At 36.7% G+C, this 24,086-nt stretch overlaps 2 protein-coding genes across 3 annotated transcripts; both read left to right on the forward strand.

The window, feature by feature from the left end:
* The first annotated feature begins 304 nt into the window (after positions 1–304).
* Positions 305–5,518, forward strand: hsh2d (hematopoietic SH2 domain containing). 2 transcript variants are annotated; one of them, XM_079593548.1, is made up of 6 exons: positions 305–561; positions 1,205–1,342; positions 1,505–1,594; positions 1,737–1,902; positions 2,151–2,378; positions 4,587–5,518. In XM_079593548.1, the coding sequence occupies exons 2-6, from the start codon at positions 1,218–1,220 to the stop codon at positions 5,079–5,081; spliced, it is 1,104 nt and encodes a 367-aa protein (XP_079449674.1). In that variant the 5' UTR covers positions 305–561; positions 1,205–1,217; the 3' UTR covers positions 5,082–5,518. The 2 variants fall into 2 exon arrangements, with proteins under 2 accessions (XP_079449674.1, XP_079449673.1); XM_079593547.1 differs by lacking the exon at positions 305–561 and having other exon boundaries at positions 1,066–1,342.
* A 127-nt stretch (positions 5,519–5,645) lies between these two features.
* On the forward strand, positions 5,646–23,657 carry ankmy1 (ankyrin repeat and MYND domain containing 1). The gene is made up of 16 exons (XM_079592200.1): positions 5,646–6,459; positions 7,127–7,273; positions 7,354–7,796; positions 8,123–8,339; positions 10,357–10,533; positions 10,637–11,283; positions 11,871–12,042; positions 14,851–14,991; positions 15,083–15,229; positions 15,359–15,466; positions 15,665–15,796; positions 16,986–17,099; positions 17,195–17,360; positions 17,450–17,561; positions 17,649–17,803; positions 23,157–23,657. The coding sequence occupies exons 1-16, from the start codon at positions 6,325–6,327 to the stop codon at positions 23,306–23,308; spliced, it is 3,165 nt and encodes a 1,054-aa protein (XP_079448326.1). The 5' UTR covers positions 5,646–6,324; the 3' UTR covers positions 23,309–23,657.
* Positions 23,658–24,086: the final 429 nt, after the last annotated feature.

A 24,086-nucleotide genomic window follows, 5' to 3' on the forward strand; every position in this document is an offset into this window, starting at 1 on the left:
TTCTGTTGATTAAACCAATCTCCTTTTTTTATTTAAATTAACTTAACATTTTAAGGCAACCAGGTTAAACCAACAATAATGTTTTACAGTGTTCGAATCCCACAACAGCTTTACTCATGCATATTAATTACGTTATGTGACGTTTGTCGAGTGTCTACCAGATTCGCTGAGTCAAAGGTAACTGGAAGTCTTGTCTAATGAATATTAATGACGTTATATGACGTTTATCGAGCAGGCCTACCAGATTTGCTAGATGGTACGTGCGGCTTCATGAATATTAATTAGGGTGTCGGTCCAGGAAGTTAAACAGCGTAATTAATATTCATGATATAAAGTCATACAGTGAACACAAATCAAAATTACTCGTTTGTAAACTATTTATATTATTTCACAAGAGACCGACTGATGACTTAAAGTACAGAGGTGTAGATATTTCATATAGTTAATGGTCTGAAATTGTGTCGGCTGTAGCCTACTTTGTTTTTAAACCACACCCCACACAACAGTTTTTAAACAGGTGAGGTCACGTCGACTGCCGTCACTGTACGTGTGCCTCGGCAGGTGAGTGTGTAATGAAAACATTACATTTTACCTATGTATTATTGTTTTTAATAGTGACATACTGCCATTTTGAATAACATATAGCCTATTCGACACCTTTCATGTCAAATAGTCTATATGTTATACTGTAATAGCCTATTGAAATATATGCAAATAAGTGCGCTAAGAGAAATTGAACATACTTTTTTTGGTGTAAAATCCACATTAAACAAGTTTGGTAATTTAATTGTCAGTAATAACGAGTTTGTGAGTCATTCATCACGACGAAAAATATTATTCTGCTAATGGATATTGTGTGGACAAGCCAAATATTCATAACTTCCTGTAAGTGCATGATGTGTTCATATTTAATTGAATTTACTTTAACAGTTAATCCGTCAGGAATATTATTAATATTATAATTTAAAATTTCAGCCTTTTGTTCACACTTTTTTCTTTATTCTAAAACTCTCTGGACAGTTCAACTATATTTAAAGAAATATTGTAAATGATTTTAATTCAGCTACTGAAAACATGTTCATCATAGAAGTGGTCATTCAAGTCATTGTCTGAATGAATTGTACTTTAATGTATTTTTAAGCAGAAAAGTTAGTGTCATTGACCTAAATTGTACATTTTTCCATCAAATGATTTGTTCCTTTAGGACACTGGATGTCATGGCTGTGCCTTTACCGTGCGACAGCAGTGATGCAGCGTTCGCCTGGTTCACCGAATTTCAGCGCAGCAGCATTCTGAAGAATGGAATTGTTCCAGAATGGTTCCACGGCATAATATCCAGGAAGTAATGGACTGAACACTGTATTATGTCACAAAAATAAGCAGACAGGCGGTGTAATATGTGCTTGAATGCTCAGACTGTGTGTTATCATGAACATGAAGATGTCAAATAGCAGAAAATCAGGTTGTGGTTTAACCAGTCAGATACAATTGTTTTGTTTTGTAGGGCTGCGGAGGATGAGCTGAAGTGCAAGCCTCCTGGTTACTTCCTCATTCGTGTTAGCGAGAGCAGAGTGGGTTATACATTATCTTATCGGTAAGTCTGTGTCAATGTGTCCATTGTTGTCAGTTATGGATCCTCACAATAAGGAAGTTTGACTCGCATCATTACTGTACACAAATGAGTTCCAATCAAACATGTATTCGCTAAAGGTCATCTATAAATATCTTTCTCCTAGAGCTGAAGATCGCTGCAGACACTTCATGATTGACGTCTTGCCAGATAACCAATTTATTATAGTGGGAGAAACTACACACTATCAATCCCTCCACGACTTGGTGGCCTTCCACCGCAGAAGCCCCATTTTACCCTTCAACGAACTGCTGACCGTGGCATGTGAACAGGTATAGAGTTACACGTGCAATGTTGTCTGTTACACCACAAACACGTTATGGACCGTCATCCAATCAAGATCAACCAATCTAGTTAGAGCTGGCAACATGAACCCACTTTTTGCACACTTTTTCAGTGTTAAATAGTATAAAATTGCTGTTTACCCAATCAACAACATGACAGAGCAAGGAGACAATGTTTATTTCCATCGTCAACAATAATTGTAATCTTTGTTTCAACATGATTCATTTGTGTGCAGGGTGGCAAAAATAACTACGCTGAGTTGTTTGTTTCTCGAAAGAACACTGGAAAGGTTCAATGGGTAACTTCTCCAACACAAGCACATACGCCTCATTCAGATATCTCAGAACACAACGCGACTTCGGCGCTCCAAGCGGATTTGCCTGCGCTACCTTCATCGAGTCCTTCTGCGAGACTGTATCCGAGCTTGGAGACGGAATTGACCACCATGAATCTACAGAGCACGGTAATACAACATCAAAATAGTGTACATTATATAATGTCATTGAGGTTAAAATGACAATATTTGATGATTTATAATAATTGTGAATTTAAGGCTTAGTTCACCCAAAAATGTTATACAAAATTATCCCATAATTTACTCACGCTCAAGCCATCCTAGGTGTATATGACTTTCTTCTTTCAGTCAAACACAATACACAAAATATTCTGGCTATTCCAAGCTTTATAATGAATGGTATCTATAGCTAAAAAAAAGCACATCCATCCATCATGAAAGTGACTCCAGGGGGTTAATAAAGGCCTTCTTAAGTGAAGCGATGTGGTTTTTGTAAAAAAGATATCCATATTTATAACTTTATAAACTATAATCACTAGCTTCTGGTAATGGCTGTACGTGAGTCTAGTTCCAGCAGAAGAGTGACCGTTATTATTATAAAGTAGCTATTCTTACAAAAACACATGGCTTCACTTCAGAAGGCCTTTATTAGCCCCCTGGAGCCGTGCGATTACTTTTATGATGGATGGATGTGCTTTTTTGGGCTTAAAAAAAACCTTAGATTGTGTTTGGCTGAAAGAAGAAAGTCATATACACAGGATCATTTTAATTTTTGCGTGAAATAGCCCTTAATGGAACAGGTTGTCCTGCTAGCATTTGTTTGCCTTTTTTTTCTTTTCACATATATTAGTAATCATCATAAATTAGACTTAAAGGGATGGTTCGGAGTAATTTTAACCTAGGGTCCTTTGCACCATGACCTCGAGCCAAACACCCCCTCCCCAGAAGCTTTTTTTCCCTTGGTCAAACATTATTAAAGTTAGAGCTTATTTAGAGATATCAGCCGAATGGCTAAGTGCAGGCGCTAATGGATCCGAAGGTTGTATCTCGTAAATTACCCCACTAATAATGCCCGGAATGGTACCAAACTTCTACAGTAGTACAAATAGGTTCTGTACTTATAAAACGAGGCATTGGAAAGCTTGTAACTACATCAGGAGTTTATTTAAATAATACTTGCCTGATGGCTTATGCTAGCGCTAACCAGGACGTCGAGGTCACTTCCGTGATTTGGGAAAAGCCCGTAAAAGTCCTGACAGAAAGCGATGCATAAGGATGTAGTGTAACGACGCCCAGTTCCAGGAATGCACATTTTTTTTTGTGTGGATAGTACCAGTTTGCAACAATTATTAGTTAACACTAAGTTGTCAACACTTCGGAAAAAATTATACTTTTTTGGGATATACAAAAAAAAAAATCCGCAACACCGGGTGATTTTTTCGGACTTTTATGGGCTTTTCCCAAATCACTGAAGTGACCTCGACGTCCGGGTCAGCGGTAGCATAGCCATCAGGCAAGTGTTTTTTAAATAAACTCCTGATGTACTTACAAACTTTTCAATGAGTACAGAATCTATTTGTACTACTGTAGAAGTTTGGTACCATTAAGGGCATTATTGGCGGGGTAATTTACGAGATACAACCTTCGGATCCATTAGCGTTTGCACTAAGCCATTCGGCTGATATCTCTATATAAGCTCTAACTTTAATGATGTTCGACCAAGGGGAAAAAGGGTTTGGCTCTAGCTCATGGTGCCATCCCTTTAAACCCTCAAAATTCAACCTGTAAAATATGTTTTCAAATTGGAAATTGTTACCATGGAAACGGTACTTTAAAACCTTTATGTTTTATTTCATATTACAAAATTTACTGTTCTTCTTTAAGATCAAATGTTTTTCTAATCTCGACAAAACACATCGTAGGAAAGTTCTGAGACACAAGGTTCCATATTTGTTGACTGTTTTGTGATAGAAGTGATATTGTGACAGAAATGTATTTATTTGTGACAGGAACCTCAAACCTAGGAACCTCAATTTTTTGTGATACTAACTTCAAATTTGGAACAGTTGGTTAAACATATGGCTTTGAATTTTAGTCCAAATTATTTTGTAAAATATATATTTTGTATGAAATAAAATAGTTTGGTATAGTACAGTTGCTTTAGAGTACACTTTAATTCTATATTTATTTTTACATTTTCATTTTTTTGAAGTGCAATAATCAGCAATTATTATATTATTCAGCAATAATCTTCTAAGTGTCTGTATTTCAGCATTCATGAATTATAACCCATTTATGTTTGGATAGTGCATTTTCACATTTATGTTCAACTAACAGGCTAATGGCTAAAAATAGGCCTACTTTTTTTTTTTTCAGGATCAGCCAACAAAGCCTGTTCCAAAGCCTAGAACAGTATTTACTTCCACAACTCTTGACACGCCACCACAGTTACCGCCCAGAATGTGCTTGCCTAATCGCCCGCAAGCAACCGCGGAGGCCGACAGATCGCAAGGTTTGACGTCGGTAAGCCCTGACAGACATCAAATCGCAGCCAGCTCATCCGTTGAAGGCCGTACCCAACAGAAAAACCAACCACATTTGAAACCTGTGGTCTTGAGCCTGGCGCAAATTAAGAAAAAGCTTAAAAAGAAGCACTCTGAAGATCACATGTATGAGGAGCTCCCAAAAGATGCGCGTCAGGAGGATCCGCCTCTTCCTGCTTTGGACAGCACAATGAACCCTAAACAACAGGCAGAAAATGAATATCAGGAGTTATCTGAATGTCGGTCATCTGACGGTATTCCCAACTTTGCAGATATAGAATTACCATATGAGTACCTAAATCCACCTCCTTTTGCACCTGGGTACTAGATAAAAACATAAAGATGGGTCGATTTACTTGAAGTTGTATTGCCACTGAATAGCGTGACAACATATGTCTCTTTGTTGTGATGTTCTTTTTCACTATGCATTTCAATGTTCTGAACTAAGGTTTATTATCTGGAAAAACTTGTCTGATATTTGAATATAACAGTAACAATGACAGAATGTGTTTTGCCCATGGGGGTGAATTTCAACATAGCCTTCCAGATTGTACTTCCTAAAATCGTGCACTTTACATATTGGGAGATTAAAAAAAAACCCACTGTAAATATTTGCTTTTTACTGCAGTTAATGAATAAATATACAGACAATCCAAGAAACCCACGAATATTATCTAAGTATATGATCAATAAATGATGACAACATATGTTTTTACATTGATGTAACAAGTGCTCAAAACCCCTATAAAATATCTAACTAGACCTAAGTCCAACCACCAAAGTATTTTTCTTCAGCGGAAACTATCTTACATGTCTTAGTTTTCATTGTAGGCTAATTATCCGAGCCAGTCTCGGAAGAACATTAATTAAACGTTTATCTCGATGGTAGTGCAGGCACTTGTAATGTATCACCATGCGGCAAGTATCATGTGTCGTCGCGCGCTAATGAGCACGCGGCTGAGGAAGCTTTGTGCTTGCGATGTTTTGGTGCTGACTGACTGACAGCCGTCAAATAAGTAAAGAAAACAGATATCAATTAGTTAGTAATTTATTTAAACATTATTAAAACAGATATATTTGTGTGTGAGACGGAGCAAGAAAAAGCCAGCGCGTGCTTGCGATGCGCGCGCTCTCGACTGTCCCTGGGTCGTTGCGGTTGCTTAGTTGCGCGGTGTTTAACTACTACCATGAACTAGCAGGTCACTTGAAACACAAAAGTAAACCAACGAGGAACACGTGTTTATTTGAAGAGGGTCGTCGGCCTTTGTCATGTATATTATGTTGTAAATAGACCATCTGGAGGACCAGCTATCTCACAGAGGAACTGGCTTAATAGCAGTTAATTTAACGAGGACTCTATTTCCGCGTGATGTGCAGCTTTTGACTTTGACAGATGCAGAAATTTACGACATGCAGTTTTAAGAATTTACTCTAGCCTCGCGTCGTCATGGTAACCGTCCGAAGTTAAACAATAAAAAAGTGTCTGGAGCACTCAGAAGTCGCGCGCTGTGTAAACAAGCGTTTATAAAGTCATGATATGAACTGATTAAGAAAAGCACGTTAGTTCAGAAATGTGGAGAAAGGATAGTTCTTGGAAAAGAAATGGACATGGAATCCAGGAATGGTCGGATGGATGTAAATATGAGGGAGGATTCGTAAATAACCTGAAGCATGGCACTGGTGTCTTCACATGGACAAATGGAGAGGTATATTTCACTTCATATGTAGCAGATAATAACGTTACCATATAAAGTTCTGTTGGTTCTGAGACAAAGTTTAATTTGCAAAATTGAAGTAATTAATAAACACTGGCTTTATAAAACGTAACATTAACCTATCATGAAAAGGCATCAATGCCAGTATTCGACATCATTTTGACAGTCTGCTGAATATTCAGTTAACGTAACGTTAATCGTAATAAACTACTTTTAATGATTTAATGTTACCAATTTCAAATACTACGTTTGATAATTATTTGTCTATTTAATTATCTTTATTTTTTCCATTCAATTATTTTCAATTAACGTTACTTGGCAATAAAAAATAATGTTTATTGCTAGAAAATTGCAAAATAAATAAATGGGAAGGAAAATCTGTCTGTATCTATTTATTTTCAGGCTTTTTTCATACATTTTTTATCCATTCATTTTCATTTTTCTACTAATGAACATAATGTATATTTCCTGAAAAACAAGAAAAATAAAAACATATTTATTTATTTATTTACAGGCCCTTTTTGTAGCCTATTCGTGGAAAGCACCAGAAATGCACCTTTGATTTTTTTTGTTAAAAATTATTTTAAATCATTTGTATTGCTCCCCTCTCCACTGTACTTGCCACTTTGACACCAAATTATTTTCATGTTTTATTCAGTTCTATAAAGGTTCATTTTTTAAGGATTATCGACATGGGAAAGGTATGTATTCCTGGCCAGATGGATCCAAATACAAAGGAAACTTTTATCTGAACCGAAAAGAGGGATACGGAGTGCAGGTTTTCCCAGACGGATCAACTTTTGAGGTTTCATAATTCCCATAGTTCATTAACAATACGTTTACTTTTATTAAATAATAGACAATAAAACAAAATCCAATCTACAGGGTCTGTATCACGCTGATGAACGTTTTGGCCCTGGGATCATGACATACCTTGATGGGCGGCAGGATGTGGGCCTTTGGCACAGAGAGATGTTACTGCGAATATGCACCACACTGGAGGGCGGCTTTAGTCTTGAGGACTTCCCAGATCACATGACCAGACTGCCTAAGAAACAACCTCAACTTCCTCTCTACGTGGAGTGGAGTACAGATGGCGGTCCCCTTGAGTCCGATCAGGAGTTATCAGAGGACGAGGAACGCTTCATCCTGCCTCCAGACACTGAGAGCTACTCCACAGACTCCGACCATCTGCCCGTCCCCAGGTGTCTACGCCGGGAACTGGACCTTCACTTTTTTGGTAGGAGTGACATCAGCACAGAGCAGCAATCAACATCGACAGCCTTGACGCTACAGCAGCGCATGAATGCACACATTCAGAGACACAGGTGAGAAGATTTGTTGCTTAGCATTAACCTGGGCAAAACTTTTTTTAATATTTTTTTATATAATGAGTTGAAATATAATATATTTATATATTTAATAAAACATATGAATATAATTAAAATATATTTAATTCTAACATTGCATTGCATGTTGTGGCAGAACACTCTTCTTTTTTTTTTGAGTCTGTCTGTCATATAAATAGTAAGCAATATATATTTGCCAGAAGATGGTAGATGGTACCAACAATATTTATATGTACAGTATATATAATATTCATTTATTTTGTTTTACCTTTATTTGACCCATATCATTTACTTTTTCCCTGCAGATTTGAGACAGAAACATTAGACTGGGACGTCACCGCAGTGTTGAATATGGACAGGACTCCGTTTGGACCCAAAGGTCCCCTGGAGCTGAACTCAGAGAAACTGATCGAGGAAGCTTCACATGGTGAATGCAGGAATGTTTATCGAATCTTCAGAGATGGAAAAGTCCATCCCGACGTGAGTGACGCACGAGGACATCTGGCTCTCATAGCAGCCACGGTAAGCTTCTGTTTTAACAAGATCCAATGATCCAGGCACTAGTTATTGGCAGTATGTTTATTTTGATATATTTATTTATTAATATTATATTTTTCATTTACGAATATTTTTTTTTTAGTATTTAAAAAAAAATTATAATACAATGTTAAGTTGAAAACAGTTGTGTAAAATTTTTTGTAACATTATCCGTTCAAAAGTTTGGGGTCAGTACGAGTTTTTTTTTTTTTTTTTGGAAAGAAATTAAATAAATTAATAATTTTTATTCAGTAAGGATGCATTAAATTGATAAAAAAGTGACAGTATAGATATGTATTATGTTGCAAAAGCTTTATATTTCAGATAAATGCTGTTCTTTTGAACTTTCTATTCATCAAAGAATCCTGAAAAGAAATTGTACACAACTGCTTTCAACATTGATAATAATAATAAATGATTCTCGAGCAGCAAATCAGCATATTAGAATAATTTCTGAAGGATCATGTGACACTGAAGACTGGAGTAATGATGCTGAAAATTCAGCTTCGATCACAGGAATACATTTAGGAATAACAGGAATAACACAGGGATATTTTTAAAACATATCACAATATTACTGTTTTTGCTGTATTTTGGATCAAATAAACAAAGCCTTGGTGAGCAGAAGATACTTCTTTTTAATACATTAAAAAATCTTACCGTTCTAATAATTTTGGCCACCACTGTATATATATATATATATATATATATATATATTACCTTTATATGAAAAAACATAAAAATAAATGAAGTATATAATTTATTATATAAATATAATATAATAAATATTGTATTATATATGTAAGGAATAATTGACGACAGGCCGTTGAATTATTATAAAAATAATGCACACCCGAGGTGGTAATGCGGTCACGACGCGAAGCGGAGTGGCCGTTACACCTCGGGTGTGCATTATTTTTATAATAATTCAACGGCCTGGAGTCAATTATTCCGCTTATACTACAGTTACCACACCTCGAAATATTGTTCAGATGATGTATTTCAAGACGTTTGTAAAGTTTTTGTCATTAAAACGCTCTTGTATGTAGGACTAATTCCTTGCGCATCTAAACCCATGCTCCGTTGCTAATTCCAAAACGTCATTTTAGAGTTAGTAACGGAGGTTTGAGCCGCTGATAGCAGAGTAATGCTGGACACACACACGTAACGACTAGAAACATTCTCTGACTGTGAATGCAGCAGATTTTAAACACCACTGTGAACACAGACTGAACGCGCTGAAAACGCGTGCATGATCAGTCATAACATAAGTATCAAATTACATTCATAACCGGCCTTAGAGAGAAGCATGTGCGTCAATATTATTATTTATTTATTAATTCAATTCGTTTTAATTAATTCGTTCATTCTTTTTTTCTATTAGTGACAGTAGACTGACTAATAAATGAAACACAAAGCCCTTTTAACAAGTATAGGCCTATCAATTTTATTTATTTGTTATATTATCTTCAATAATTACGAAAACCCGTGCAACAGGACTATCAATTTATTTAAATATTCAGTTTAATTTTCTATTGATTATGAATAGGACTGTTTACTTTATTTATTAAAATTAAACTGCATGTTTTCATTGATTGTGAAGTTAGACATTGAAAATTGCAGATCAAGCGCATGGGGCTGCAGCTTTTTCTTGTTATGAATTGTATCGTATTGTCCGTTATTACAGTTGACTACGCGAAGTGATATGGAACTGTAATGAGGTCAAGACCTGCCGGAACTACTTTAGCCGTGCGGTTCCCTGAAAATAATTGCACACCTCAGAACGTTCGTCAACCAATCAGATTCAAGCATTCAACGGCCCTGTAGTATAAATGTGTGTAAGCAATATTTGCCAGAAGATGGCAGCATTGTTTTCTTTTTCTTTTTTACATTTGTGAATGAAAACTACAGGTTTCAGATCTTGAATAACAACACACAGTACAGATTGCATGTTTGGTGATGATCAACATGTAAATTAGGTTTGTTGTGTGTCTATATATAGGTACACTGTCATGACGATGTCATCCACATGCTGTTGGACAGCGGGGCCGATGTTAATAAGTTAAATGATGAAGGCATGTCTGCTCTGGCTGTCTGTACTGTCCTCTACTATCCGCTTCAGTCTTTACACGAGACGCTGGCTGAGAAAGTGACCCAGAATATCAGCCCAGAGCCACAGGTAAGAATACTGAGATTTATTTTGGTATGCTTATAGTTAGTCAGATCATTTTTTCCCTTCATTTCTTGTTCCTCCCTTTTTTTTCGGGTCTGTTACGCTAAAGATCAAGCCTTTGGAAGACGTCTCCCATATATCCTCTCCAGATCCAATGACAGGAACACCCGAAGATGAAAGCGACCAAGAGATATTTGAGACACCAAGACAAACCAACCAAGTTGACCAAAGTCTTGAACCAGAGAACCTCAATAACTTGGAGAAACTCGGAGCTCAAGGGCAAATCAACGAGGACATAAAGGAAGATCAACCTGACCAACCAGAAGGCCTCAGCAACTCTGAGGAACCTCAAGTTCATCAAATCAATGAAAATACAGACCCAAACAAGAAGATAGTTCTTCAGCCTGATCATGAACATGACATACCATCAGTAGAACCCCGTGATAGCATTTCAAGATCTATTCAAGTATTCGATGGTACGATTGCAGTGGGTTCTGTGTTTTGGCGAGAGAGGAAAACAAAGAGTGTCGTCGACTCTGAAGAAGAGCTGACAAATCTGGAGTTTGAAGACAAACTAGAGCGGAGCATCAGATCAGATGATCTTTCATTTGATTCTGCATGTTCTTTGGCTAGTTTTCACATTGACGTCACAGAGGAGATCCTACAGATGAGTGCAGAGATCCTGTGCCAGACAGGAACAGTGACTCCGACAGACACCCAAGAGACGGTCCGGAAAATTGCACTTCTTAAGACAGAGTAAATTTCTATAGAAATCATTTTTATTTAGATGAAACTCACAAAAAATATGCCTGGGTTAAATGTAATTTTATTTTATGTATTTTTTTTATAATGCATTTTCATAAGCATATTTTACCCAAAAATTCTTATTAGTGGTGAATAAATATGTGTAATATTAATAAGTAAATTATTACATACAAAATTATTTAATTTATTTACTTAATGTATTATTATTAAATAAAATAAAAGTGATTTAAATTCTAATATAATAATTTAATCAATAATAATAATAATAGTTTTATCATATAAAATATTATAATACATTTTATAATATTTATTTACACTGGTACATTTTTGAGATGCGTTTATCCAAAGCGACTCACATTGCATTCAAGGCTTGCATTTGATCAGTTCATGCATCCCCTGGGAATCAAATCCATGACCTTGGTGTTGCTAGTGCCGTGCTCTACTTTTTGAGCAACAGGAATGCTATAATTATAATGCTTTTATATATTTATATGTTGTTGTTTTTTCGCATTACAGTAATGCGAATGATTTGAATGAAAAATTTTTGTTTTGTGACTGGTGATCGTCTGGTCTGATAGACATCGGAATCGATGGATTACAATCAATCTTCTGTTGGAGAGAGGAGCAGACCCAAACGCCTCTACTGTCCCCATGCCCGTCATCTTCCTGGCTATCAAAGCTGCCCATGTCAAGGGCGTCCGTCGTCTACTGGAGTGCGGGGCTCGTCCAGACATACCTCTACTTCCAGAGGTACCTCAAGAGGCTTTTATTTTGTGCTAAATCATGTTAGCAATTTGTTCAGTCGTGCTAGAAACATGTCAGCAACTTGCTAAAACCATGGAGTGAGAATTATGGAGGGGGGGGGGGGATTTTACAATTTCAATTCAATTCTTGGGGTTTGATACCGATCTTGATTCAATATCGATTCATTTGGATAAATAGTACAGTAGATACATGTAAATTTTTCTCAAGAAAGAAATTCTCACATAATGCTGTAAACAGGCTACCCTGTTAGCTGGTATTATTAAAAGTTAAAAATAACAACTCAAATTAAATATAATGTGTTTTTTGTTATAATAACTATAATATTTTAATGATATAAGTAAAAATATAATAAATATGTAATATAGTGCAAATATTTAGCAAAATACTCATTTATAGGCTACTAATACTAAATATATTATAAAATAAAAAAAATTCTAGCCAACTAACGTGCTATGGTCATTAAAGCTACAATATGTAATATTTTTTGCCGCTAGGGTTCGCTAACAGCTTACCGGTACAATAACAAAGGCGTAGGTTTATGACGCAGGGACAAGCTGAATGCTGGGACATGCTGTCAAGCTGATGGATCTAATAATGGATGAGTGAAAACATTCATGTTTTTTAACATTACAGTGGTATGAAGCAGGTCGCGATTGCTAGTAATAGACAGATATCACACGCGAGTCCTGCGGATATAAAGGAAATAATGGTATAAAGGTAACACAGGAAATAACGAATATAAAGGTAACTCAGCGCTGTTTCACTTGATCTAACGTTACACTATCACACTAAACAGCATGTATTGAAAGTTATAATGTTATTCTATGTGTTAGTTTGTTTGCTATATGAAACTAGCAGCTTACTAGTAAGCTAGATCAACATTAGAATAACATACTGATCATATTCTAACATTTTATCATGTTGAGCTATATAACATTGATTTGTTTTATGTACATTTGCTCACCTGTCTAATAAAGAATGTTCAAGAGCGGTGTCGCTGTCAAGTCGCGACTCGCGAAGCTCTGTCAAGTCCAAGTTTGTCACGGACATGAAGCTCTCGGCGTCTCGAAAACACCACGCTGATATTGATCCTCATTTTAGTTCTCCAGCTGTTTTATTGACCTCTTTTTCCACGGTCAAAAAACAGTGATTGATCGATATTATGTATGAGGCATAATATACATTTCGGTAAGTTGTAGGCCTACTGTATCTTTCAACATACCGGTACCTATTATTGTTTATTCGTGTTGATTTACTATTAATTAGTAGTAAAGGGAGACGATCGGTTCACGTGCCGCTGAGGCGCTACAGTGATCTGTCACATTTATAAAAGCGGCAAAACGTTATTTATTGTTGGAATTTCGTAATAAAATTGACAGAATTTGAAAGCTGAAAATTTGTTTCATATCAAAAGGAACTTGTTCTGTCTTGTCTGACTGTCGGTGAGGTGTCCTCTTTGCTTCGCGATTTATCTCTGCGTGAGAAAATGGAAAAGTGTCAAAAAGAGTCGGCAACTCTGCTAAAACATGTTAACAATGTGTTAAAATACACTAGCTATAATATATATATATATATATATGTATATATTAGGGGTGTGCAAAGCAGCCGCTATTTGTATCTGTATTTGTATTTGTTGAGGAGGGAAAAGTATTTGTATTTGTATTTGTATTCGAGTAAAATTCAAAATAGGCGTAAAAATCGTAATCATAAAAAAAAAATTTGCGTTACACTTCTAATTTACATTATGTGTAAGTATTCTTTAATTATATCCATTATAATAATTATGGATATGCAATATTGGTTGATGTTTTTCCATAAATCCAACAATGAAACAAGGAATGTCATTGAATAGAAAATAACATAACAGCCATTACCTCATCCACCATGGTTAAACCAACAACTAATAAAATACCATTGTGAACATTGTGAAGCCTACAGCCTACATTGCTGTCTGCAACAGACAGAGTAACTTACGTACCATATAACTCCCACACGTGCATACAATTCGACAAAACTACACAAGCATTTTTAAACTTTTTAACCGAACGTTAACGTTACTCTGTCAACAGCCTATTGTCTAAATTACCGCGCTAAACAGCTACTGTACGTAAACAGAGCGAACACGAGAGCACCCGACTGCAGACGTCAATAATGCCGCGTAATGGAATAATCTCCCGATCGCTTCTCGAAAGTTATAAACTGCCTCAGGAACCCAGTTAAGGTACAAACATCTATTCAACAAAAATAGTGATGGAGTTGAGTGTTTTTTCGCTCAGCCGAGCGCTCTCTGTTGCTGTGTGGAGCAGCCTGTGTCCGTCACTCACTCACTCATCCAGGCGCACTGCGGTCTCATGAGGAAACGCAGATTTTTGAAATAAAGTTTTTCTTGTTCCCGAATACAAATATTTTTTAAAGTATTTGTTCGAAATAAGTATTTGTAAAAAACACGTTATTTGTGCCTTTCCGAATACCGTATTCGGGTTCGGCTCCACCCCTAGTATATATATATATACTAAAATATACTATATACTTGTTAAAAACATGTTCAACTTTCAGACAAAGCTTTGTCAAGCCAACATCAAAGTTTGTGATCAACTTTCACTCATCTAGTTTAATCTACAAAGTAGATTCCTTTCCTGAGTATTCAAGTTTGTTTACAATATTTTGGTATATAAGAATATTAAGGTGATTTTCTGCTTACTAACACATTTTTATATTTCATTAGATTATCAACAGCAAGACATCTATCTGGTCAATATAGTTTGATTCCTCTTTTTTTTGGGTCTGTGACAGCAAAAGGGTCTGTACCCCCTTCACATTTCAGCGGGGTTGCCTGGAGCCGAGGGTCCCGAAATCACAGAGCTCCTCTTGCACGCTCTAGCGGACCCTGACGTCAAAGCTCAGGATGCCGATGAAGTCTACGAGTTTGATATGGTCTGACTCTGAGCAAACCTCAAGTTTTGTATACATTTATTGCACCACAACCTTTTTTAATGTCTCTAATCATAGAAATATAAATCCTCAGGAGACGCTTGAGCACCAGGCCTTTGAGAATCAGCATTTCATGGCCTCTAGACCCCTGGCTAAGTTCAGCGAAGCCCCGGTCGAGTTTCCTCAGGAAGGTGGGAGGACACCAGTACACGTGGCCTGCCAAAGAGACAGCGATTATGCAGTAAGAACACAATATGTAGCATCATGTGACACTGAAGACTGGAGTAACGATGCTGAAAAGTCATATACATATATATATAAGAAGTAAATATGGAACATTCAATTATAAAAAGGCTTTTTGTCCTTTCAGAATGCTAGAGATGTGGTTGCGCTTCTTCTTTCTCGCAAAGCAAGCCCCAATGATGTGTGGAGTGGCCATTCACCCCTGTCTCTAGCCATCGCAAGCGGCAACGACCTTGTATGTAATCATTGCTGACATCACTTCTTCCGACTAAATCATGTGTAGTGCAACGAATCATCTTTTAGGGTATAATTAAATACGGTCTGTTCCAAGACACAGAATGATTGTGGAATAATAAATCATGGCTGAAAGATGAGGGTGAGAACTCTATGGCATTGCTTTGACGTGCTGTGTGTATTAATGTTGTTTTCCCAGGCTGTGGATGAACTGTTAGCCGGAGGGGCTGATCCTAATCTTCCTCTCACCCGTCATGTGGGCAGCGCTCTCTGTGCCCTTGCCAACATCAACTACGACCGTGGGCCACATCCACGCAACCAAGTCAAGCTGGTGATCGCCTTCAACTAATTATCCTGCGTGGTCTCATGGGAAAATGCGTGCATATGTGAAATATGTTTCCGCAGCTCTGTAGTTGCACAACACATTACAAAATAACATGTACATTTACTGAATGTAAAATTTTATTTAAATTTAGACTTGAATTAAATAATAAAATATTTAGAATAAATATATATAGTTAATAATATTATAATACAAGTAAAAGTTATTATATAAAATCAATCTAAATTATTATTAAAATAGAATAAATGGATTTTAAAAGTATTTTTTTTTCAAATGAAAATAAATATGTTTATTCTGTCTATATAATACCTTATATAATTTTTTCTAAATTATTGTTAAGTACTATTCATTATTCTAAATATATTAATTAACATATTAAATGAGTCTATATATTCTAAATAAAATATTTAGATATTATATAATATATATATAGTGTGCACTTCTGTTTATTGACTTAAAATGATTCTGTAATATGTTGTTTAGAATAATTATATAAATATTATAAAATAATTAGAAAACATCTCTATTATACAATATAATATAATAATACAATAAAATACAATAATAATGATTATATATATATTTTTTTAAATAAATTGAATAAAAAATAAACTGATTTAATAGAACATTATTTGTCTGGCTTTTTAAGCTTATTAAAGCATCATCTATATTTGACTAAATAAAACTCACTTGAATTGTCACTCAGTGGACGTTTAACTTGGAAATGGTGTCAGAAATTAAACAGCTTGGGGCAAAATGCCCTCGAAAGTAACAAAAATGAGGGACTTGTAAGGAATTACTTTTTGGTATTTGTAATATCTGATTATTCTGATCATTCAAAAAGAAGAAGAAAATAAGGATCACACGGTTTTATATGGTTAGTAAAAAATTATGATATGATTTTTTTTTTTTTCACTTAAAGTATAAAACTCCAGGGGGCAAATATTGCCTCTTAATAAAAAAGGTAATTTATAATTATGACACTCACTTGTACATAGGGCAGCAAAAATATACCCAATCATGTTTTTCCCTCACAAGAGCAGGTTGAATTATCATTCTACTCACTCTCAGAAACAATTTAGTACTTCAGAGACTTGTCAATCAAGTAAATAGGGAAAAATAAATACAGTTATTCCTAATCACTCTGCTCTCTTTGTTTCTGTTTCGCTTCATTAAGCTGGAAAAATTGATCAAAGCCGGCGCTGACATCCTCATGCCTGTCGTGGTGGGCGAGGGACGCAGGTGTGCTGTGGGAACAGTCGTGGATTATGCGCACAGCGCATTCCAACAGGTGCAGCTTTTCATCGCCAGTTCATCCCGTGTTCCAGATCATCTGAAATCTCATTTATCAATCCTCTTACCAGACCGGTTCTGCTTTCCCACCAGAACCAGCGCATGGCCCACACCCCATATCATGCCCTCAACAAGCACGAGAGACAGGCCTATAATGCCCGCCGGCAGGTGCTAGGCCTCATGGGAGATCTGCTGAGACAGGAGGCGATCAGAATGGAAACACGCCGCATGGAGAAGGATAGGAGCCAAGGCGTATTCAGTGAGACTGGCTGATCGTTACTAGAAATACACAACGCTTTATGGATTTCGCCTATCTTGTAATGTGTGTGTGTTTGTCTGTTGTCTAAGGTGTCAGTCCCTCAGATAAGTTTGTGTATACCGGAGCAGGAGCGACACCGAGTCTCCTGAGCTCTCCTGAAGAGAACAGCAGGACTTCATGCATCGGTCAGAGAGCGCGGAGGTACTTCATTATTGCAAACCAAAGTGTTTTTTTTCCTGCTGTGGACACGAGTGACACATCCGTGTCTATTTGTGTTTTTTATTCCAGAAAGCCTCGCTTCAAATATTGCTACCAGTGCGGTCGTTCGGTGGGTGTGCAGCTTATGGCCTGTAGCCGCTGTCATGAGGTCTTCTACTGTAGCAAGACCTGCAAAACGAAAGCGTGGGATGAACGCCACAGAGACGAGTGTGTCCGTTTGCCAGGTTGGTACCAGGTCTCGATCAATTTGTAAAACACCACCCACCTCGCACTTTTGGTCTTTTCCAGTAAAAAAAAATCTAAATCTAAACATCCTTCAGACAATATATATATATATATATATATATATATATATATAAAAAAAATGTATATATATATATATATATATATATATATATATATATATATATATATATATATATTTAATTTGAAGCATACAGGAATAAAATTTAGCATTAAAAATAATCATTTTTTAGGATAATTTTTAGGTATAATTCTACTTTCATGAGAATTAAGTGCAATTTCTCAAAATATTTTCATTACACCGTGTCCTAACCAGACGACAAGATCCAGCGACAAAAAGTTTTTCTGTCCACACTAGACGCGACACGACTGCGAGATGCGTAAAAATGAATCAAAACCCACAGCCAATCAGAACAGCGTGTGGGCGGGCTCTTGCGTCAAGTGCACAGCACCAGAGAGTAATCTTGACGGCAAGAAAATGGATAAGTAGGCTATATCAGGGGTTTTCAAAGTCTAAGACAGTGGGCCTCCCTTATGACACAACTTACCCAATCGCTCGCACACAATAACTGAAGTGCTGATGGCACTTTTCGTCGTCCTCCGGCTCAAAATCATGGTGATGTTTGGCAAACTTCGCATATATCGCAGAACTAGCATCAAGCATATTTCGCTTTCGTCCATCTGTGCAATATAATTATTTTATTTTATTTTTTATTAATATAATTATTTACCACTCTCCGCGCCTCCCCTGGCATGCTCTGGCGCCCCCCTGGGGAGGCGCGCCCCACACTTTAAAAACCCCTGGGCTCATAGGCGGAGTTTCACTTTTGTGCGTGGCGGGGCACCTACCGGCAGACCACAAGCTCAGATTTTTTTATATGGGCTACCATCTTTCATATATTTATATATCATACCATCTACATTTAAAATACATTTACAATGAACAAGGACTGCTATTCAAAGAATAGCGTTAAAAACATATCTTACCTAATGCAGAAGAAGCTGCCTCTTTTTCCAAGTTGCATAGATGTCCACTATCTTCTCTTCTGATAAATTTGCAGTCAAGTCGTTCTCTATATGCAGTAGGGAAAGATTTGAGAATCTGCCCTGAGCCATTGCAGATCGGAGCCAGTTTCTGATTCTTCTCATAACTGAGAAACTTCTTTCTGACGTAGCAGAGCCAACTGGCAGTGTGAGTGCAAGCTGCAGCAGACGGTAAAAGTTTGGATATCTATCCTTCCGTACTTCATCTTGAAGTTTTTTAAGGGTGATCGGCGATGCGATTGCACATTTCACAAGATCCATTTCAGCTGTCACAAGCTGACAGTGAATCTTAAAGCTTGCATACATGCTTAGTAAAGGCCTTTCTTGTCACACTCAGGGCCATTGCTTCAGTTGAAAATCGCTTGTCCAATTCAGCCAGCATAGTGTCTAAAACAGGGAGATACAAATGACATTTAAATGTCTGTGATTCTGATCCCCATTGCGTCTCATTTTCATCACGCTGTCCAAGTGTGGATGGTACTATGTACTGCGAAAGCCTGGGAGGTTGTCGCAAAGTTCTTTTTCGTTTTCCTGCAGTTTGTGGGGCACTCTCTGCACAAAAACCAGCGACATCCTCACAAAACGTTTTCACCTGCTTCCACATTGCCTCCCATGAACTCTCCTCTCTGCAGCGCTGGAGATGTGTTATCAGACTATTGACTGCTGAGGCCGCATCAGCCATGGCTGTACTTGCGCCTTGCAGACGTTTGTGTGTTACATGTACAACTCTGAGAACTTCCTCGAGAACAATTAAGGACGTAATGAAGCGGAGACTTTGTCATGTGGTTATACAACCCACTTGCATCCACAGACCACTTTTCTCCCTCTTCTTCCATCTCTTTCAAACAGCGAGTGATGGCAGCATATTGTGATTTGACAGCAGAAACACACCTATATTTGCAAGCCCATCGTGTTTCACTTTGCTGCACTAGCTCTTTTGGTTTAAGAGCCAGTGTTTTCTGCATCATGAGAAATCTGCAATGGTTGCTTGGCTCTGTAAACAAGGAGTATAGTTCGTCAATTACATTTAGACACGTTTTAATGTCTATGTTCACTGTACATGATTCAACGAGTACGAGATTTAGTTTATGTGCCATGCAATGCACATACACAGCAAAGGGGAATTCCTCTCTGATCCGTTGCTGAACTCCACTCAAATGCCCCAACATTACAGAGGCTCCATCGTATGCCTGAGCAATTATGGGAATGTCCTTCAGCCCACACGACTGCAATCCTTCTTTAATGCCAGAAATGTAACAGTAAACAAAGCAAATAAATCGCTCCTTGATCTGAAGTCCCTCTGTGTGTCTAATGCAAACAGAAAGTTGCTCAGTCTTTGAGGACTTTGCTTCATCAGCAACAATAGCAAGAGAACCAGTCTCGTGTACTTTCTTGGAAATTTCCTCACGAATGAGCTCTGCACACAATGCAGTTATTTCATTCTGAAAGTCTCGGCTTTTGCCGTTAAAATATTTCGACTGCATGGATTCGAAATCAGGGTCGTATTTTGAAAACAAATTACATATACCGGTACTTAAATAATTCCCCCTTGTTTCTGCATCAGTATCTTCACGATGTCCGCGGAAAAGGAGGCCTAATTTAGCAAGCAATTTTATAATATTAATGGATTTGCACAGGTACTGTCTGTTTTTTTGTACTGTGCTTTGATGGCTGTGTGACAGCTGTGCTGATGCACCAGCCTGTTTGTAGCTCTCCCACATCTTCATGCTATTTAAATGTACCTGTGACAAAGCGTGTTTTGTCAGCTTCTCTGACAGTTTTTTCCAGTTCCGAGCTCCCACTTTTGTAAATAGTTTGTCTGATCTTGCAATATTTTAAGAAAAGTGGTGACAGCAAAACAAAAAAACGAAATCCAGTGAAACTGAGTACTCTATCCATGGGAACTTGTGATACTAAAATGTAGAGAAGGCACGATTAACATTCCCAATTAGGCGCTTAGGGAAAGAAGAAAGTATGGGCTGTCTCGGCCCAATAGCTTTCTCCCCGAAGGTCAACGTATCGAGATCCAGATGCGGCAGGTTGAGCGGATAACTCCGCTGACACGGTGGCGGTGCTGCTGGATCCCAGGCCGGCTTTGTTCTCAGATGCGGCCTCGTGCTGTTTCGTGCTGTTTTTTGCTGTGTCAGTAGCAGCAGTGGAATTGATAGTTGAAGTGTCAGAGTTAGAAAACTCCACACTTTTACTAGTGGGTTTATTAAAAAACCAACGAATGTCTGTAGACTAAAGTGGGAACTCTCGTACCGCGATACTTTGAGATCCGCCAGTCGCGAGAAAATTAGCTTCTTTTTCAATACAGTAATTAAAAATAATTTAGCCTTAACCTACTCATTATACCCACAAAAATGATAAGATAAGACAAATAAAATTAAAAAAATTTAAATAAATATAAAAACTCTGATTAACATGGAAAAGATACCTTTTATTGTGTGTCGCAGCGTTGCGTCGCGTGTAGTTAGGACACGGTGTAATATGACAAATTCACATTCTTATTAATGTAATACATGAAAATCATCCTGTTTGGACACAATGAAATAAAGTCAATATAAATAAAAAAGCAACCCATCATTATGTATTTTTTTTGGTGGCAGAACGTGCTAAATTCTGAAAATTATTTTTTACCTTGAAAGGTAAAATTACATCCATAAAAATTCATCATTATAACAAGATCAGTTTAAATTGATGAATAATATTTCATTTTAAGCATACTGTAAATCTAACCAAATTCTAGGAATTTAAGAATGAAAAGATGTTTTATTTTACTGGAGAAAAAGTCAAATACAAATGAAGAAAATATTAAGATTTTTTTTTTTTCTGTAGTGAGTAAATTTTTTTCAGTGCCAAGTGAATTGGAAAAAAACTAAAAAACGATATTTACCAGCCATAAAACTTTCTTATCAGCCATGAAATTTACAAGAATTAATTTAAAAACAAATGACTTCTCTGCTGCTGCATTTTATTATCTTTAAACCACGCAGAAGGCTTGTATACTCCATGAAGTGGACTCTGAAAACCAGACGTGTAGTGTGTGAGCAGAGGATTTGTTTTTAAAACAGACCGAAGATCTTATGGGATTTAAAGTATGAAATGAGAAATGACCCTCTCCTGCAGCGCTCTGTTCCTGTGAGAATATACTGAGTCAAGATGCAGTCTCCAGTAACAACAGTGTTATATAAAAAGCGTTTGTGAGATAAAGGCCACACTTCTAGAACAAATGAGGGCGCATCTGATCGCCGGAGAATCACGCTGAGGGTTCACCAGGACATTGAGGAACCTGGCACAGCCTGATTGCTGTATATTTAGGGTGTTCACATGTGCTTTTCTCTGGAGTATTTGTCTGTCTAGTGTTTCTACATAAGATGTAGGTCCAGAAACAAACATTGCTGTATTTTTTATAGGTGCCAGGGGCCTCATTTATAAATCGTGCTTAAGCACAAATTTGATCTTAGGCTGTGTCTGAAATCGCCCCCTATACCCTCATTCAGGATTCCCTATTAGTCCTCTAATATTAGTAACTAATAATTCATAACTATGCATTTAAAAAACTAATAAAAATGACAAAACACACATACTTAAACAATAAAAAATATATAATAGTATCTCAATAATACTAAAATAACACTGATAGGTACAAATTACACATACACAAAATTGCTTAAATAATAAAATATAATATACTAGCGTTTAAAAGTTTGGGTTTTAAAAACCTTAATATTGCGAAATACTATTACACTTTTAAATAAAAAGTTTGAAATTCAATATATATATATTTTTTTATTCATTCCTGTAATGTAAAGCTGAATTTTCAGCATCATTATTCCAGTCTTCTGTGTCACATGATCCTTCAGAAATCATTGTAAAATGCTGATTTGCTGCTTAACAAACATTTGTTATTGTTGTCCATGTTTAAAACAGTTGTGCTGCTTAATATTTTGTTGAAACATGATAAAAGTTCAAAAGAACAAAATTGTTTTGAAATATACATTTATAAATGTCTTTACCCTCACTTTTGATCAGTTTAATACGTCCTTGCTGAATAAAAGTATTAATTTCTTAAAAAAACAAAACAAAACAAAATTCCTGGCCCTAACTGACTTTTGCTCAAAATTTGCTGACAAAATTACATTATCAATTGTCAATTTATTGTGCGTCTGATATGGGAAGTATAATCACAAAATGGCCAAATATAGGCAGATGAATTGACCAATATACTTTTTTTTTTTTTTTTACTATGATAAACTAATACAAAACACTTTTGTTGTGTATTCACAGTGGTCAGTGGAAAAAGCAGCAGAGATAAATGCGCAATCATCGGACCGCGTTCTCCTCTGTCGACCAAAGAAGCTAAAGGCAAGACCTTCCACCTGAGAGTGACCCCAGAAATACAAGAATATGACCTGAATGAAAATTACAGTTTTATTTAGAATGCATTTCAAAGGCCAATTAAAGTTTTCAGCTTCACATTTACATTTTTTTTGAAAAGAGAGAGACTGCAACATAGTGTTGGCCCAGATTCAATAGTGTTGGCCCACATCTGGTACCAGATGTGGACCGGATCTGGGCTGACACTATGTTGCTGTCTTCAAAACTTGAGCTAGAATACGATTTTTTTGTTTTAAAACCATGTCAAGGTATATTAATAGAAATTCTTCGAAATGACAGGCAACATCCATTTTGTTTGAACAACTGTGCATGTTTATTACGTAAAACAGACCAAATTTACAAATTCAAACCTCAAATAAAACGCTAGTCCTGAAATATTTCAAATGTTCCATTACACACATCTCTGTCTCTCTCGAATGAGCGTCTGCTCATTCTGTCACATGAAACACATTACGCTTGTGTTTGAGCCCTTCTCAATGTCCATTCATTGAGTCATGCGATAGACTAAGAGTATACAATGTGCTTTTCATTTATACCGGACAACCGAGTACAAAAACGAACCTTCCTGTGACAGAGATCGTACACTACATCATGTACATTCTCAACTGCGTTTACATTCCACAACTTTTTACATATCGCGTCTGACTTGAACCAGGTCCTTGTGGGTTCAGCTCTAGTTGTGCATCAAAAAAGGAAGTCATTAGAAACGAATATTAGAAACACGAAGATCGCTTGACACCTTTAAATGCAACATTTAGGGACTAAATGCTGATATTGTCCAAGACATTTTGTAGGAATGTTTTTTTTTTTTTTTTTACA

This window comes from Phoxinus phoxinus (assembly GCF_949152265.1).
Source record: "Phoxinus phoxinus genome assembly, chromosome: 20".
Taxonomy (NCBI): domain Eukaryota; kingdom Metazoa; phylum Chordata; class Actinopteri; order Cypriniformes; family Leuciscidae; genus Phoxinus; species Phoxinus phoxinus.